We start from the raw sequence: 16,412 nt of genomic DNA, 5'->3' as shown, positions 1-16,412 counted from the left end.
TTGGTTCCGGTCTGATCAAGGAGGGCTTGGTATCCAGATCTTCAAGACTTACTCATAGAAGATCCCTGACCTCTTCATCTACGAGAGGACCTGTTACAGCTAGGACCGGGCGTGTATCTAGACTACCGCAGCTGCGTTTGACGGCATGGCGGTTGAACGCCATATCCTAGCCCGAAAGGGTATTTCCGGTGAAGTCATTCCCACTTTGCTTCAGGCTAGGAAGGGAGGAAGTATGTGTCTTGGTGTGAATCCAAGAAGGCTCCTACGGAAGAATTTCAGCTGGGTCGTTTTCTCCATTTTTTGCAAGCAGAGGTGGGTGCAGGCCTAAAGTTAGGCTTCATTAAAGTGCAGATTTCGGCCTTATCAATTTTCTTTCAAAAAGAATTGGCCACCCTTCCAGAAGTTCGGACTTTCGTGAAAGGGGTGCTGCACATGCAACCTCCATTTGTGCCCCCAGTGGCACCATGGGACCTTAACGTGGTGTTGCAGTTTCTTATGTCACACTGGTTGGAACCTTTATGAAAGGTTGAGTTAAAATTTCTCACTTGGAAAGTGGTCATCCTGTTGGCCTTGGTGTCCGCAAGGCGGGTGTCGGAATTAGCGGGCTTGTCTCACAAGAGCCCTATTTGATCTTCCATGTGGATAGAGCGGAATTGAGATTTCGGCAACAATTTCTGCCGAAAGTGGTTTCTGCGTTTCACATAAACCAACCTATTGTGGTGCCTGTGGCTACTGAAGTTTTGGCTGATTCGAAGTCTCTCGATGTAGTCAGAGTTTTGAATATTTATGTCACCAGAACGGCACAGATTGGGGAAACAGAGGCTCTGTTTATCCTGTATGCTCCTGCTTCTAAGCAGACTGTTGCACGCTGGATCTGTGATACGATTCGGCAGGCTCATTCTACGGCTGGATTGCCATTACCAAAGTCGGTGAAGGCCCATTCTACCAGGAAGGTGGGCTCTTCTTGGGCAGATGCCCGTGGAGTCTCGGCGGTTCAACTTTGCCGAGCAGCTACTTGGTCGGGTTCAAACATTTTTGCTAAGTTCTACAAGTTTGATACCCTGGCTGATGAGGACCTCATGTTTGCTCAATCGGTGCTGCAGAGTCGTCCTCAATCTTCCGCTCGGTCTGGAGCTTTGGTATAAACCGCATGGTCCTTTTGGAGTCCCCAGCATCCTCTAGGACGTCTGAGAAAATAGGATTTTAATACCTACCGGTAAATCCTTTTCTCTTAGTCCATAGAGGATGCTGGGCTCCCGTCCCAGTGCGTACTGTATCTGCAGCTATTGGTGGTTACACTCATGTGGTGTTTCTTTTCAGTCAAGTCGGTTGCTGACGTTATTCATGCATGGCATGCGGTATGCGATTATTGGTCGTGTTTACACACAGGTTGTGTTACATTTTCGGTCAGCATATTTGCTGTATATTTTTCATGCCGTCGGCTGGTGTTCTGTTGAATGCCACGTTCTGCGGCATGTTCGAGGTGTGAGCTGGTATGACACGCACCATGTTTAAACAATAAATTCTTTCCTCGAAATGTCCGTCTCCCTGGACACAGTTCTCTAACTGGAGTCTGGAGGAGGGGCATAGAGGGAGGAGCCAGTTCACACCCATTCAAAGTCTTATAGTGTGCCCATGTCTCCTGCGGATCCCGTCTATACCCCATGGTCCTTTTTGGAGTCCCCAGCATCCTCTACGGACTAAGAGAAAAGGATTTACCGGTAGGTATTAAAATCCTATTATATTTTATATACTTGGGTATCAAAGGAATTATTCTTAGTATTCTTAGTAATTTTATTTGGTTTACTTTGGCTTCTATGTAGCAAGGTTTAATTTTACAAACTAACTTGTAATATCACATTACGATTTATTATGGTCAAAAAGCATTATATTGGTCATCATTTTAGTACGCCATAGTAATAAAATACATAGAATGCTTTGCCAAATAAATGGAGCCATGCAAAATAGAGCAACTCATCTCTTTATAAATCAAGGAAAAAAATAGAAAAAGCTTATTTCGCTTAATTAATATTAAAGTCAGTGAACAATTGTTTTTTTTTTTTTTAAATGTGGTAGCTCCATGCTTAGAGTGAACTGGGCAGAAGAACCGTAAATGATGCATCTGCTCTCTAATTGAAGGTCTCCGAAACATTAATGTGTTCTGTGCTGTAACATTATAAGGAAATGTGAATGCAGTTTGTGAGTTTGTAAGCTTTCACCAAATAGATTGAGAAATATTTCCCTGTATGAATTGTCACTGAATATAGATTTAAGAGACAGAAGTAATAGAAACTTATAATTAGTGCTATATAAATAAGATTATCTATCTAAGGGGTCTATTTACTAAGCCTTGAATGGAGATAAAGTCGCTGGAGATAAAGTACCAGCCAATCAGCTCCTAACTGCCATGTCACAGGTCTGTGTTCGAAAAATGACAGATAGAAGCTGATTGGGTGGTACTTTATATACAGCGACTTTATCTCCATCCAAAGCTTAGTAAATAGACCTCTAAGATACATAAACGGTGATCCAGCCAATCAGCTCCTATCATGTGTTGGCTGTAGCATCATTTACCATATGCAACGACTTTTAAATAGCTAAAACGTCTTGATAAATGGGCCTCTTATATGGTTACTTTGTGGGGGATGTATGAAGCCGTGGAGACAGAGAAAGTACCAACCAGTCCGCTTCTAACTTCTAACACAGGGAGCAGATGTACTAAGCCTTGGAGAGAGATAAATTACCAACCAATCAACTCTTAACTGTCCTTTTTCAAACACAGCCTGTAACATGGCTCTGATTGGCTGGTACTATATTTCCATCCTATTTATCTCTCGCCAAGGCTTAGCACATGTTCCTCAAATCCTGTAAAACGACAGGAACTTGTTAGTACTTTATCTCTCTCCAAGGCTTAATACATCTTTCCCCCTTTATCTGTTGACTTTCACATAAGCAAGATTGATGATGTGTTTACAGAATATTTTTTTTCTTTATAATCTGCAGCAAGCCCAAAAGACAAAAGATGTTATGGAAGACTTGGAGTTGGCTATACTGAAAACATGTCAATGCATTACAGAACTGAAACGAGAAGTAAGTTTTATGCTTTTATTGTGTGCAGCAACCCTGTTAACACTTAGGTCCTTGACCTCATCACAGATTCTATGTGTTAACGCGTTAATTTAATGGACGTTATTTAAGAAGGATCTCTGGTGAAAAAGTGTCTGGAATACAATAGGACCAGGCATTAAAGCCCAAGGTTACCACAGTTTTTCACTCCGGTTAATTTAACAAGGCTAATTGAATTTGGCCCTTAAACAGCATTTTAATTTTTCATTTTGTTTTCACCCCTCAGCTTTGTTGCAACCAGCCTGGAAGCCAATTTCTATTACAGTCTCCAAATCCATTACTTATCTAGCATTTTAGCTTATAGTATGGATCATTGTGTACCTTGTGAACTAAAACCATAAGTGAGCAAGGATCAAAGTATATTTTTATCTTGGCAGCAATGGATCTGGGGGTAAATTTACTAGAGATGAGCGGGTTCGGTTTCTCTGAATCCGAACCCGCCCGAACTTCATGGTTTTTTTCACGGGTCCGAGCAGACTCGGATCCTCCCGCCTTGCTCGGTTAACCCGAGCGCGCCCGAATGTCATCATGACGCTGTCGGATTCTCGCGAGACTCGGATTCTATATAAGGAGCCGCGCGTCGCCGCCATTTTCACACGTGCATTGAGATTGATAGGGAGAGGACGTGGCTGGCGTCCTCTCCATTTAGATTAGAAGAGAGAGAGAGAGAGAGAGATTGACCTGATTTACTGGAGCTTAGGAGTACTGTAGAAGTGTAGAGAGTGCAGAGTTTACTAGTGACTGACCACAGTGACCACCAGACAGTGCAGTTTTATTTAATATATCCGTTCTCTGCCTGAAAAAAACGATACACACAGTGACTCAGTCACATACCATATCTGTGTGCACTGCTCAGCCCAGTGTGCTGCATCATCTATGTATATATATCTGACTGTGCTCAGCTCACACAGCTTATAATTGTGGGGGAGACTGGGGAGCACTGCAGTGCCAGTTATAGGTTATAGCAGGAGCCAGGAGTACATATTATATTAAAATTAAACAGTGCACACTTTTGCTGCAGGAGTGCCACTGCCAGTGTGACTGACCAGTGACCTGACCACACTGACCACCAGTATAGTTAGTAGTATACTATATTGTGATTGCCTGAAAAAGTTAAACACTCGTCGTGTGACTTCACTTGTGTGGTGTTTTTTTTTTTATTCTATAAAAAACTCATTCTGCTGACAGACAGTGTCCAGCAGGTCCGTCATTATATAATATATACCTGTCCGGCTGCAGTAGTGATATATATATATTTTTTATATCATTATTTATCATCCAGTCGCAGCAGACACAGTACGGTAGTTCACGGCTGTAGCTACCTCTGTGTCGGCACTCGGCAGTCCATCCATAATTGTATACCACCTACCCGTGGGTTTTTTTTCTTTCTTCTTTATACATACATACTACTACATCTCTTTATCAACCAGTCTATATTAGCAGCAGACACAGTACAGTACGGTAGTCCACGGCTGTAGCTACCTCTGTGTCGGCACTCGGCAGTCCGTCCATAATTGTATACCACCTACCCGTGGTTTTTTTTTCTTTCTTCTTTATACATAAATACTACTACATCTCTTTATCAACCAGTCTATATTAGCAGCAGACACAGTACAGTACGGTAGTCCACGGCTGTAGCTACCTCTGTGTCGGCACTCGGAAGTCCGTCCATAATTGTATACCACCTACCCGTGGTTTTTTTTTCTTTCTTCTTTATACATACATACTACTACATCTCTTTATCAACCAGTCTATATTAGCAGCAGACACAGTACAGTACGGTAGTTCATGGCTGTACCTACCTCTGTGTCGGCACTCGGCAGTCCGTCCATAATTGTATACCACCTACCCGAGGTTTTTTTTTCTTTCTTCTTTATACATACATACTACTACATCTCTTTATCAACCAGTCTATATTAGCAGCAGACACAGTACAGTACGGTAGTTCACGGCTATAGCTACCTCTGTGTCGGCACTCGGCAGTCCGTCCATAATTGTATACCACCTACCCGAGGTTTTTTTTTCTTTCTTCTTTATACATACATACTACTACATCTCTTTATCAACCAGTCTATATTAGCAGCAGACACAGTACAGTACGGTAGTCCACGGCTGTAGCTACCTCTGTGTCGGCACTCGGCAGTCCGTCCATAATTGTATACCACCTACCCGTGTTTTTTTTTTCTTTCTTCTTTATACATACATACATACTACTACATCTCTTTATCAACCAGTCTATATTAGCAGCAGACACAGTACAGTACGGTAGTTCACGGCTGTAGCTACCTCTGTGTCGGCACTCGGCAGTCCGTCCATAATTGTATACCACCTACCCGTGGTTTTTTTTTTCTTTCTTCTTTATACATACATACTACTACATCTCTTTATCAACCAGTCTATATTAGCAGCAGACACAGTACAGTACGGTAGTTCACGGCTGTAGCTACCTCTGTGTCGGCACTCGGCAGTCCGTCCATAATTGTATACCACCTACCCGAGGTTTTTTTTTCTTTCTTCTTTATACATACATACTACTACATCTCTTTATCAACCAGTCTATATTAGCAGCAGACACAGTACAGTACGGTAGTCCACGGCTGTAGCTACCTCTGTGTCGGCACTCGGCAGTCCGTCCATAATTGTATACTAGTATCCATCCATCTCCATTGTTTACCTGAGGTGCCTTTTAGTTGTGCCTATTAAAATATGGAGAACAAAAATGTTGAGGTTCCAAAATTAGGGAAAGATCAAGATCCACTTCCACCTCGTGCTGAAGCTGCTGCCACTAGTCATAGCCGAGACGATGAAATGCCAGCAACGTCGTCTGCCAAGGCCGATGCCCAATGTCATAGTACAGAGCATGTCAAATCCAAAACACCAAATATCAGTAAAAAAAGGACTCCAAAACCTAAAATAAAATTGTCGGAGGAGAAGCGTAAACTTGCCAATATGCCATTTACCACACGGAGTGGCAAGGAACAGCTGAGGCCCTGGCCTATGTTCATGGCTAGTGGTTCAGCTTCACATGAGGATGGAGGCACTCAGCCTCTCGCTAGAAAAATGAAAAGACTCAAGCTGGCAAAAGCAGTAGCACCGCAAAGAACTGTGCGTTCTTCGAAATCCCAAATCCACAAGGAGAGTCCAATTGTGTCGGTTGCGATGCCTGACCTTCCCAACACTGGACGTGAAGAGCATGCGCCTTCCACCATTTGCACGCCCCCTGCAAGTGCTGGAAGGAGCACCCGCAGTCCAGTTCCTGATAGTCAGATTGAAGATGTCAGTGTTGAAGTACACCAGGATGAGGAGGATATGGGTGTTGCTGGCGCTGGGGAGGAAATTGACCAGGAGGATTCTGATGGTGAGGTGGTTTGTTTAAGTCAGGCACCCGGGGAGACACCTGTTGTCCGTGGGAGGAATATGGCCGTTGACATGCCTGGTGAAAATACCAAAAAAATCAGCTCTTCGGTGTGGAGGTATTTCAACAGAAATGCGGACAACAGGTGTCAAGCCGTGTGTTCCCTTTGTCAAGCTGTAATAAGTAGGGGTAAGGACGTTAACCACCTCGGAACATCCTCCCTTATACGTCACCTGCAGCGCATTCATAATAAGTCAGTGACAAGTTCAAAAACTTTGGGTGACAGCGGAAGCAGTCCACTGACCAGTAAATCCCTTCCTCTTGTAACCAAGCTCACGCAAACCACCCCATCAACTCCCTCAGTGTCAATTTCCTCCTTCCCCAGGAATGCCAATAGTCCTGCAGGCCATGTCACTGGCAATTCTGATGATTCCTCTCCTGCCTGGGATTCCTCCGATGCATCCTTGCGTGTAACGCCTACTGCTGCTGGCGCTGCTGTTGTTGCTGCTGGGAGTCGATGGTCATCCCAGAGGGGAAGTCGTAAGACCACTTTTACTACTTCCACCAAGCAATTGACTGTCCAACAGTCCTTTGCGAGGAAGATGAAATATCACAGCAGTCATCCTACTGCAAAGCGGATAACTGAGGCCTTGGCATCCTGGGTGGTGAGAAACGTGGTTCCGGTATCCATCATTACTGCAGAGCCAACAAGAGACTTGTTGGAGGTACTGTGTCCCCGGTACCAAATACCATCTAGGTTCCATTTCTCTAGGCAGGCGATACCGAAAATGTACACAGACCTCAGAAAAAGAGTCACCAGTGTCCTAAAAAATGCAGCTGTACCCAATGTCCACTTAACCACGGACATGTGGACAAGTGGAGCAGGGCAGGGTCAGGACTATATGACTGTGACAGCCCACTGGGTAGATGTATGGACTCCCGCCGCAAGAACAGCAGCGGCGGCACCAGTAGCAGCATCTCGCAAACGCCAACTCTTTCCTAGGCAGGCTACGCTTTGTATCACCGCTTTCCAGAATACGCACACAGCTGAAAACCTCTTACGGCAACTGAGGAAGATCATCGCGGAATGGCTTACCCCAATTGAACTCTCCTGTGGATTTGTGGCATCGGACAACGCCAGCAATATTGTGTGTGCATTAAATATGGGCAAATTCCAGCACGTCCCATGTTTTGCACATACCTTGAATTTGGTGGTGCAGAATTATTTAAAAAACGACAGGGGCGTGCAAGAGATGCTGTCGGTGGCCAGAAGAATTGCGGGACACTTTCGGCGTACAGGCACCACGTACAGAAGACTGGAGCACCACCAAAAACTACTGAACCTGCCCTGCCATCATCTGAAGCAAGAAGTGGTAACGAGGTGGAATTCAACCCTCTATATGCTTCAGAGGTTGGAGGAGCAGCAAAAGGCCATTCAAGCCTATACAATTGAGCACGATATAGGAGGTGGAATGCACCTGTCTCAAGCGCAGTGGAGAATGATTTCAACGTTGTGCAAGGTTCTGCTGCCCTTTGAACTTGCCACACGTGAAGTCAGTTCAGACACTGCCAGCCTGAGTCAGGTCATTCCCCTCATCAGGCTTTTGCAGAAGAAGCTGGAGACATTGAAGGAGGAGCTAACACGGAGCGATTCCGCTAGGCATGTGGGACTTGTGGATGGAGCCCTTAATTCGCTTAACAAGGATTCACGGGTGGTCAATCTGTTGAAATCAGAGCACTACATTTTGGCCACCATGCTCGATCCTAGATTTAAAGCCTACCTTGGATCTTTCTTTCCGGCAGACACAAGTCTGCCGGGGTTGAAAGACCTGCTGGTGAGAAAATTGTCAAGTCAAGCGGAACGCGACCTGTCAACATCTCCTCCTTCACATTCTCCCGCAACTGCGGGTGCGAGGAAAAGGCTCAGAATTCCGAGCCCACCCGCTGGCGGTGATGCAGGGCAGTCTGGAGCGACTGCTGATGCTGACATCTGGTCCGGACTGAAGGACCTGACAACGATTACGGACATGTCGTCTACTGTCACTGCATATGATTCTCTCACCATTGAAAGAATGGTGGAGGATTATATGAGTGACCGCATCCAAGTAGGCACGTCACACAGTCCATACTTATACTGGCAGGAAAAAGAGGCAATTTGGAGGCCCTTGCACAAACTGGCTTTATTCTACCTAAGTTGCCCTCCCACAAGTGTGTACTCCGAAAGAGTGTTTAGTGCCGCCGCTCACCTTGTCAGCAATCGGCGTACGAGGTTACATCCAGAAAATGTGGAGAAGATGATGTTCATTAAAATTAATTATAATCAATTCCTCTGCGGAGACATTGACCAGCAGCAATTGCCTCCACAAAGTACACAGGGAGCTGAGATGGTGGATTCCAGTGGGGACGAATTGATAATCTGTGAGGAGGGGGATGTACACGGTGATATATCGGAGGATGATGATGAGGTGGACATCTTGCCTCTGTAGAGCCAGTTTGTGCAAGGAGAGATTAATTGCTTCTTTTTTGGGGGGGGGTCCAAACCAACCCGTCATATCAGTCACAGTCGTGTGGCAGACCCTGTCACTGAAATGATGGGTTGGTTAAAGTGTGCATGTCCTGTTTTGTTTATACAACATAAGGGTGGATGGGAGGGCCCAAGGACAATTCCATCTTGCACCTCTTTTTTCTTTTATTTTTCTTTGCGTCATGTGCTGTTTGGGGAGGGTTTTTTGGAAGGGACATCCTGCGTGACACTGCAGTGCCACTCCTAAATGGGCCCGGTGTTTGTGTCGGCCACTAGGGTCGCTTATCTTACTCGCACAGTCAGCTACCTCATTGCGCCTCTTTTTTTCTTTGCGTCATGTGCTGTTTGGGGAGGGTTTTTTGGAAGGGCCATCCTGCGTGACACTGCAGTGCCACTCCTAGATGGGCCCGGTGTTTGTGTCGGCCACTAGGGTCGCTAATCTTACTCACACAGCTACCTCATTGCGCCTCTTTTTTTCTTTGCGTCATGTGCTGTTTGGGGAGGGTTTTTTGGAAGGGACATCCTGCGTGACACTGCAGTGCCACTCCTAGATGGGCCCGGTGTTTGTGTCGGCCACTCGGGTCGCTAATCTTACTCACACAGCTACCTCATTGCGCCTCTTTTTTTCTTTGCGTCATGTGCTGTTTGGGGAGGGTTTTTTGGAAGGGACATCCTGCGTGACACTGCAGTGCCACTCCTAAATGGGCCCGGTGTTTGTGTCGGCCACTAGGGTCGCTAATCTTACTCACACAGCTACCTCATTGCGCCTCTTTTTTTCTTTGCGTCATGTGCTGTTTGGGGAGGGTTTTTTGGAAGGGACATCCTGCGTGACACTGCAGTGCCACTCCTAGATGGGCCAGGTGTTTGTGTCGGCCACTAGGGTCGCTTAGCTTAGTCATCCAGCGACCTCGGTGCAAATTTTAGGACTAAAAATAATATTGTGAGGTGTGAGGTATTCAGAATAGACTGAAAATGAGTGGAAATTATGGTTTTTGAGGTTAATAATAATATGGGATCAAAATGACCCCCAAATTCTATGATTTAAGCTGTTTTTTAGGGTTTTTTGAAAAAAACACCCGAATCCAAAACACACCCGAATCCGACAAAAAAAATTCGGTGAGGTTTTGCCAAAACGCGGTCGAACCCAAAACACGGCCGCGGAACCGAACCCAAAACCAAAACACAAAACCCGAAAAATTTCAGGCGCTCATCACTAAAATTTACTAAAGGTTCTAAAATTGGAAAGTAGTGATGATGCCCATAGCAATCGATCAGATTCTGCCTTATCATTTATCTAGTGCATCCTAGAAAATGATAGACAGAATATGATTGGTTGCTTTGAACAACATCACCACTTTTTAATTTCAGATCCTTTAGTAAATTTACCCCCTGGAAGTGATCTTCTGATTTGGCTACCCATGTGTGTGGGCCACCTTTAGACATGGCAAATGAACTGTTCTGTAGACTGTTTCTGATGCACAAGTATTGGCTCCTCTGTTTCCTGTATAAAAAGTCCCATTTACGGAAGATGGATTTTAGTAGAGCTTTTGATGCATTTCAAATTCTTACGTAATTGCAACATCTTTTTTTACTTTGCTTACTGAGGTATTGGTCTGTGAGTGTCACTTGTCACAAGACCTATTGTTCACAACTGAAAACTAGTAGCAAATTAGTTGTGTGCTCTGTGTGATTGTGTTTTTTGTTTTATTAACTTACTGTCTTTCTTTTATTCTTTTTACGCAATAGTAGAACTGTGGTGAAAGTTTCAGAGATCCATCTTTTTTTTTTTTTTTTCAATGTGAAGTGGGTAGGTGGTGTCGGGATTACCTACAACTTCTTGATTTTTTTATAATCAGAAACTAAGGGATTTTTCAAAGAAAAATAAAGTAAACATTGAATATCCCAATCTCCCATCCACAACAAGACCAGTGGCGTATACACCTGATCTCCCTATTCCTGTTCCTCTATCTAACTGTGAGGAATTCACCATTCCAGAAGTAGAGCTACAGTCACCTGAGCCCACAGTTGCTTACCCTATATCTTGCGATCCCATTTACAGTCACGAGCATGAGAAAAAAAATCTTCTTAATTAAGCAAAGTGAGATATGAGTTAGTGATTTGAAACCTTCAAAGCAACATGCAGAAATATTAGGATCCAGGTTGCCCTAATGGAACTTGCTTGCTAAAGAAACAAGGTTTTCTGTGTTTAGAAAACATGAAAACGTTGCATGTTACTATGAAATGGAAGGTTGCCTTTGCATCTGCAAAGATGTAAATGGATTGGTGAATGAACTAGGATTTCAGCATAAGCTTAAAGGGATTGTAGTTGGAAGATACGGATGCCGGAATCCTGATGCCAGAATGCATGACACCCATGGAGGGGGAATAGAACCTGAGCTCGCAAGGGTCTTCGTTCCGCTTACCCCCCTGCTGGCATTCTGACGGTCGGGATTCCGGACCCAACCCGCCTAAAGAATGGAGATTATTCATATATTCTTCTAAACCAAGTTTAAAAGTTGTGTTATTGCAGTAAGGGAACACCAAACAGTCTGTACCAGTGGCTCATTCTGTAGCCAAGAAAGAAACTTACAATGCCATGTCAATCCTGTTCAATGCCATCATCTATCATATATTTTTCTGTCAAATCTGTGAGGATTTGAAGGTTTTTCCTTTAGTCATAGGCCTACAGGACGGTGTTACTAAGAATTGTTTTCTGTGCTTATGGGATAGATGAACAAGACAGCAGCAGGTCATTGTGAAGGGCTAGCCGATCAGAAGGGAAGCAGTTAGCTTCTCGATGGATGGGATCCTGATGGTCAATATACCGACGCCGGGATCACGAAGGAGGATGCAGTGCCGATGTCCACATACCGACACCGCTCGGGATGCCGGCGTCACATTACCGACAGCCAGCATCCCGATTGTCCTCACTGCGTGCTGGTGTCCTGCCGCAGGGGGTGGGGAGCAGGGACGTGAAGGTTAGGTTTTAAGCAGGAGAAGGGAGGTTAGGGTGCAGGGACGTGAAGGTTAGGGACCGGAAAGGGAGGGTTAGGGTTAGGCACTAAGAAGGGGAGGTTAGGGTTAGGCATCAAGCTGGGAGGGTTAGGTTTAGGCAGTGGGGAAGGGAGGGTTAGGGTTAGGCACCAAGCAGGGAGGGTTAGGCACCACCAGGGAGGGTTAGGGTTAGGCACCCAGAAGGGAGGGTTAGGGTAGGGGAAAAGTGAGGGTTAGGGGGCTGAATGGGGGTTGTCAGGATTATTATGGACGGGATGTCGCTATCGGTATACTGACAGCCGGCATCCTGTCCATTGGCAAATCACACTGAACCCCATCAGAATGGTCCCCAGAAAAGCACAATACATTATCAAGTATGCCTATTTAGAGAAACCTGAAATAGTGCTTCACCCTACTTTACATGTTAAGTTAGGTCTCACGAAAAAAAAAAAATAATAATAATAATTGGCAATGCACAAATAAATGGTGTAGGCTTTGAGTATTTAAATGGTCAGTTTTCAAAACTGAGTGATGCCTTGGTTGAAGGAAGGTATATTTGGCCCTTAAATTAGACCACTTTTAAAAGACAAAATCTTAACACTTAACACGGCAGAATTAGCTGCATGGAAATCCTTCAGATCTGTGATTGGGGAGTTTTTAGGAGATAAAAAGGTAGGAAACTATACAGAGGTGGTAGCTGAATTACTGAGTAATGATGCCATATGTTCTTGATACGTTTATTACATTTGTATCTGGACTTCTTTCCGGAAAAGTGGAATAGTGAGTGATGAGTGTAGGGAAGGATTACATCAAAATATTCTTACAATGGAGCAACAAGGATGTTATCGGTATCCCAGCGATCAGAATACCGACAGTGGGATCCCGACACGCAGTATACCAACCCTCCTCTTCTATCCCAATAACCCTCAATTCCCCCAGCTTGACCTTATTTCCCGCCCCAGCTCAACCCAACCCTCCCCGGTGGTGCCTAAACCTAACCCCACCTGCCCTGCAGCCTAAACCTAACCCTCCCACCCCCGAAGCCAAATCCTAATCCTCCCGCCATAGCCTAAACCTAAACTAAACTAATGTTCGGGATGCCGGTAGTCGAGTTGCCGGCACCAGCATTCTGATACATGTCATGATTCTGGCATCGGCATTACGACCAGCGCCGGGATTTCGGCATTGGTATTCTGACTCCTTGGATCCTAAAGACCGGTATGCTGACTGGATCCCGGAGTAACAGTACACGGTTCTACTTTGCATATATATATATATATATATATAGAGGAGGTATCCTTCCCCACCTGTGGCTCAGGTGTTTGCAGCGAAGGAAATGAGGCGGCACTCCATGGACTTATGCAAAAAGGTTATTTGTATTTAAAACATAGTGACATCAAAATAGCATCGTGTCAATCAAAACAAAACAAAAACAGAAACGGGTATCTTACGACGTTTCAAGGCATGGCAGCCTTTTCATCAGGTAAGTAACCCTAGTGCTGTGAAAAAGATAAAGAACCAAACCAACAGAGGAAACACTCACCTGTTAAGTAGCGTGAAGTGCGGGAGAGAGGTGTTCCCGGCGTCTGTGTCCGGGACTTCCGGGAGGGTCACGTGAGCGGCTCCCCTGTGACGTGTTGCGTTGCTAGGCAACGTACACAAACTGTAACAGGCGCCGGGAAAGCCTGTCTGTGATCGAAAATAAACACAGTGAATAGAGGCATGTGTTTACATGCCATACCCAGCAAAGGTGATAGAGTGAAGTGACAAGTGTAAATGGAATTAAAAAGGAATTAAAAAGTTATTAACAACAGCTGCACTGAAACGAAATGATGTGCAATCGTAGATGACTTGATATTAACATAATCAAAGTATATTGTACACAACATTTTGTATACGGAGTAATCATTAGACCATAATGGCATTTGGTATTAAATACATGCACATAGCGATAAACTTGGTGATCATTAAAACCATATGGACCATTTGACACTAAGCCCTTGCGGTTGTTGATCACAGGGCCAGGGTAACGGGAGAGAGGTGAGGGAGGTGGAGTGGTGGGGTAGTGAGGAGGTGATAAGGAAGAACCAAGGAAAGTGACCGAAAGGGGACGGAAAAAGGGGGGGGGAAGGGAGGAGGAAGGGGCGAATGAGGGAAAGGGTGGGTTGGGGATAATTGGGGGAGGGGGGTGGGGAAGGGGGGGGGGACAAAAACAGGAATCTCTAATCTGTAGATTATGAAAATGTTGACTATAGCATAGTATGCTGTCTCTGTTATAAGAAGACATTCCAGGTGAATATTTCATTTAGTCCTTTTGGAGACAGTGCATCCAATAGAAAGATCCATTTGGCTTCACACTTGGATAGGGCCCGTTGTCGGTCTCCGCCTCTCTGGGGTGCTGGAATGTGGTCAATTATTTTATATCTGAGACTAGATAACGGGTGGCCACATAGTTTAAAATGGCGTGCCACCGGTTGGTCAACTGGTTTGCCATCCAGTGATGCTTTTATAGCAGATCGATGAAGCGCCATTCTGTCTCGTAGGTTTCTGATGGTTTGTCCTACATAGAGCATGCCACATGGGCAAATGATGATATAAACAATATGTGACGTGGTGCATGTAAGCACATGGCGGATTTTGTATTTATGACCTGTGTGTGGATTGTGAAATTCATGACCAGTTTCTAAATATTTACAAGTGGTACAGGATGCACACTTGTAGCATCCAGGTTTTTTCAACTGTGTATGCAAAGCCTTAGCTGGATTCTTTGGGACCATATTGGTTTTAAAGAGGATGTCTCTGATGTTGGGTCCTCTTTTATAGCTAGGCATCAGTGTGGTATTCTTGAAACAAGGGAGGTCCTTGTCACCTGAGACAATGGGCCACAATCCTTTCGTGGCACGTGGGATGACCCTGCTAGCAGTAGTATATTGCGTCACAAAAGGAATTCGTGATCCTAGTCGTTTTTGAGGCACGCTATACAATAGCTCTTCTCTGGGGATTTGCAGGACTTCATCCCTGGTTTTCATTAATTCGCGGAGTTTGTAGCCCCTATTGGCAAATTTATGAATCATCTGATCAAGTGCAGTAGCCAAGGTAGTTTTATCGCTGGAAATGCGAGCTGCCCTAAGCATTTGGGACCTTGGCAGTCCTCGTATCAATGCAGGAGGGTGGCAACTACTGCGGTGGAGCAAAGTGTTGCGATCAGTGGGTTTTGAAAACAGTCTGGTGTGAAGTTGGTTGTCTAGAATCTCTATGGTTACATCTAAATAATTGATAGTATTGTGGCTAATTTGATAAGTGAATTTGATAGGGGAGTTCTGTAAGTTGATCTGGTTGATGAGTGTGGTGAGTTCCTCTTCCGATCCAGACCAGATGATCAGCAGATCATCAATATAGCGTGTATATAGCAGCATTTTCCCTATTGTGGCAGGTGATGAAAAGAAAAATAATTCTTCTTGTTGGAACATAAATACGTTAGCAAACGATGGGGCCACTGAGGACCCCATCGCACACCCAGTTGTTTGTATAAAATATTGACCATGATGGATGAAGTAATTTTGGGTTAGAGTTTTAGACAACAGTTGTAGGAACAATGGAATAGGAATGGCGTCAAAATGGTGTTTGAAAAGAAATAGTTCCATCGCTGCCAAGCCACTGGAGTGTGGGATGACGGTATACAGGTTTTTGACATCTAAAGTACAGAGTAGTGTATTGGTGGGTACTGTACCTAGTTGGTTCAATTTGATGAGAAGTTGAGTAGTATCTTTAAGGAAAGTGGGTTGTTCCATGATGTATGGTTGAATAAGAAGATCCAAAAACTGGGAGATGGGTTGTAGAAGCGACCCTTGGGCGGAAATGATGGGTCTGGGTGGTGGATCTGTGGGGTTTTTGTGCAACTTGGGAATTGTGTATAGAACAGGCGTGATTGGGAATTCAGTGATTAATGACATATAGGTTTTTTTTATCAAAATGTCCCAGATTATAAGCTTCCAATAGTATCAGATCGAGTTCCCGTTTGAATGAGTCCATTGGGTTGCCTGACAACCGGCGATAGGTAGACTGATCTTGAAGTAGTAAATCAATGTCGTGAATATATTTGTTGGTATCCTGGATTACAATGCCACCTCCCTTATCCGCCGGTCGGAAGGTGACATCTGAACACTGTGACAAATCCTGTAGAGCCTTTTGTTCAGATCGAGTGAAATTTGACGGTACTCTTGGTTGTGCTGAGTGATATTTTGTTACTGCCGTGTCAAGCAATCGGTTAAATGATTTCAAAGACGCATTTGTGGAAACTGGGTCAAATGTGGTTCTTTTAGGGACTGTTTTCGTTTTATGCCTGATTTGCAGGGTATCTTGTTTATGTTGGAAGAATTCTTTCGTTTTAAGTGTTCTATGTAGGCCGTATAG

The 16,412-nt window shown here is 44.6% G+C and overlaps 1 protein-coding gene across 3 annotated transcripts in view; it reads left to right on the top strand.

Annotated features, from left to right (window-relative positions):
* Positions 1-16,412, top strand: part of CTNNAL1 (catenin alpha like 1) — a 560,796-nt gene that overhangs the window by 422,656 nt on the left and 121,728 nt on the right. For all 3 annotated transcript variants that reach the window (XM_063922923.1, XM_063922925.1, XM_063922924.1), the window contains exon 8: positions 3,004-3,090. In XM_063922923.1, coding sequence (XP_063778993.1) covers positions 3,004-3,090 — 87 coding nt within the window. The remainder of the gene's footprint in view (positions 1-3,003; positions 3,091-16,412) is intronic.

The sequence above is a fragment of the Pseudophryne corroboree genome, chromosome 5, assembly GCF_028390025.1.
Source record: "Pseudophryne corroboree isolate aPseCor3 chromosome 5, aPseCor3.hap2, whole genome shotgun sequence".
NCBI lineage: Eukaryota > Metazoa > Chordata > Amphibia > Anura > Myobatrachidae > Pseudophryne > Pseudophryne corroboree.
The sequence above is the reverse complement of the archived record's forward strand: the minus strand, read 5'-3'. Positions and strand labels throughout refer to the sequence as shown.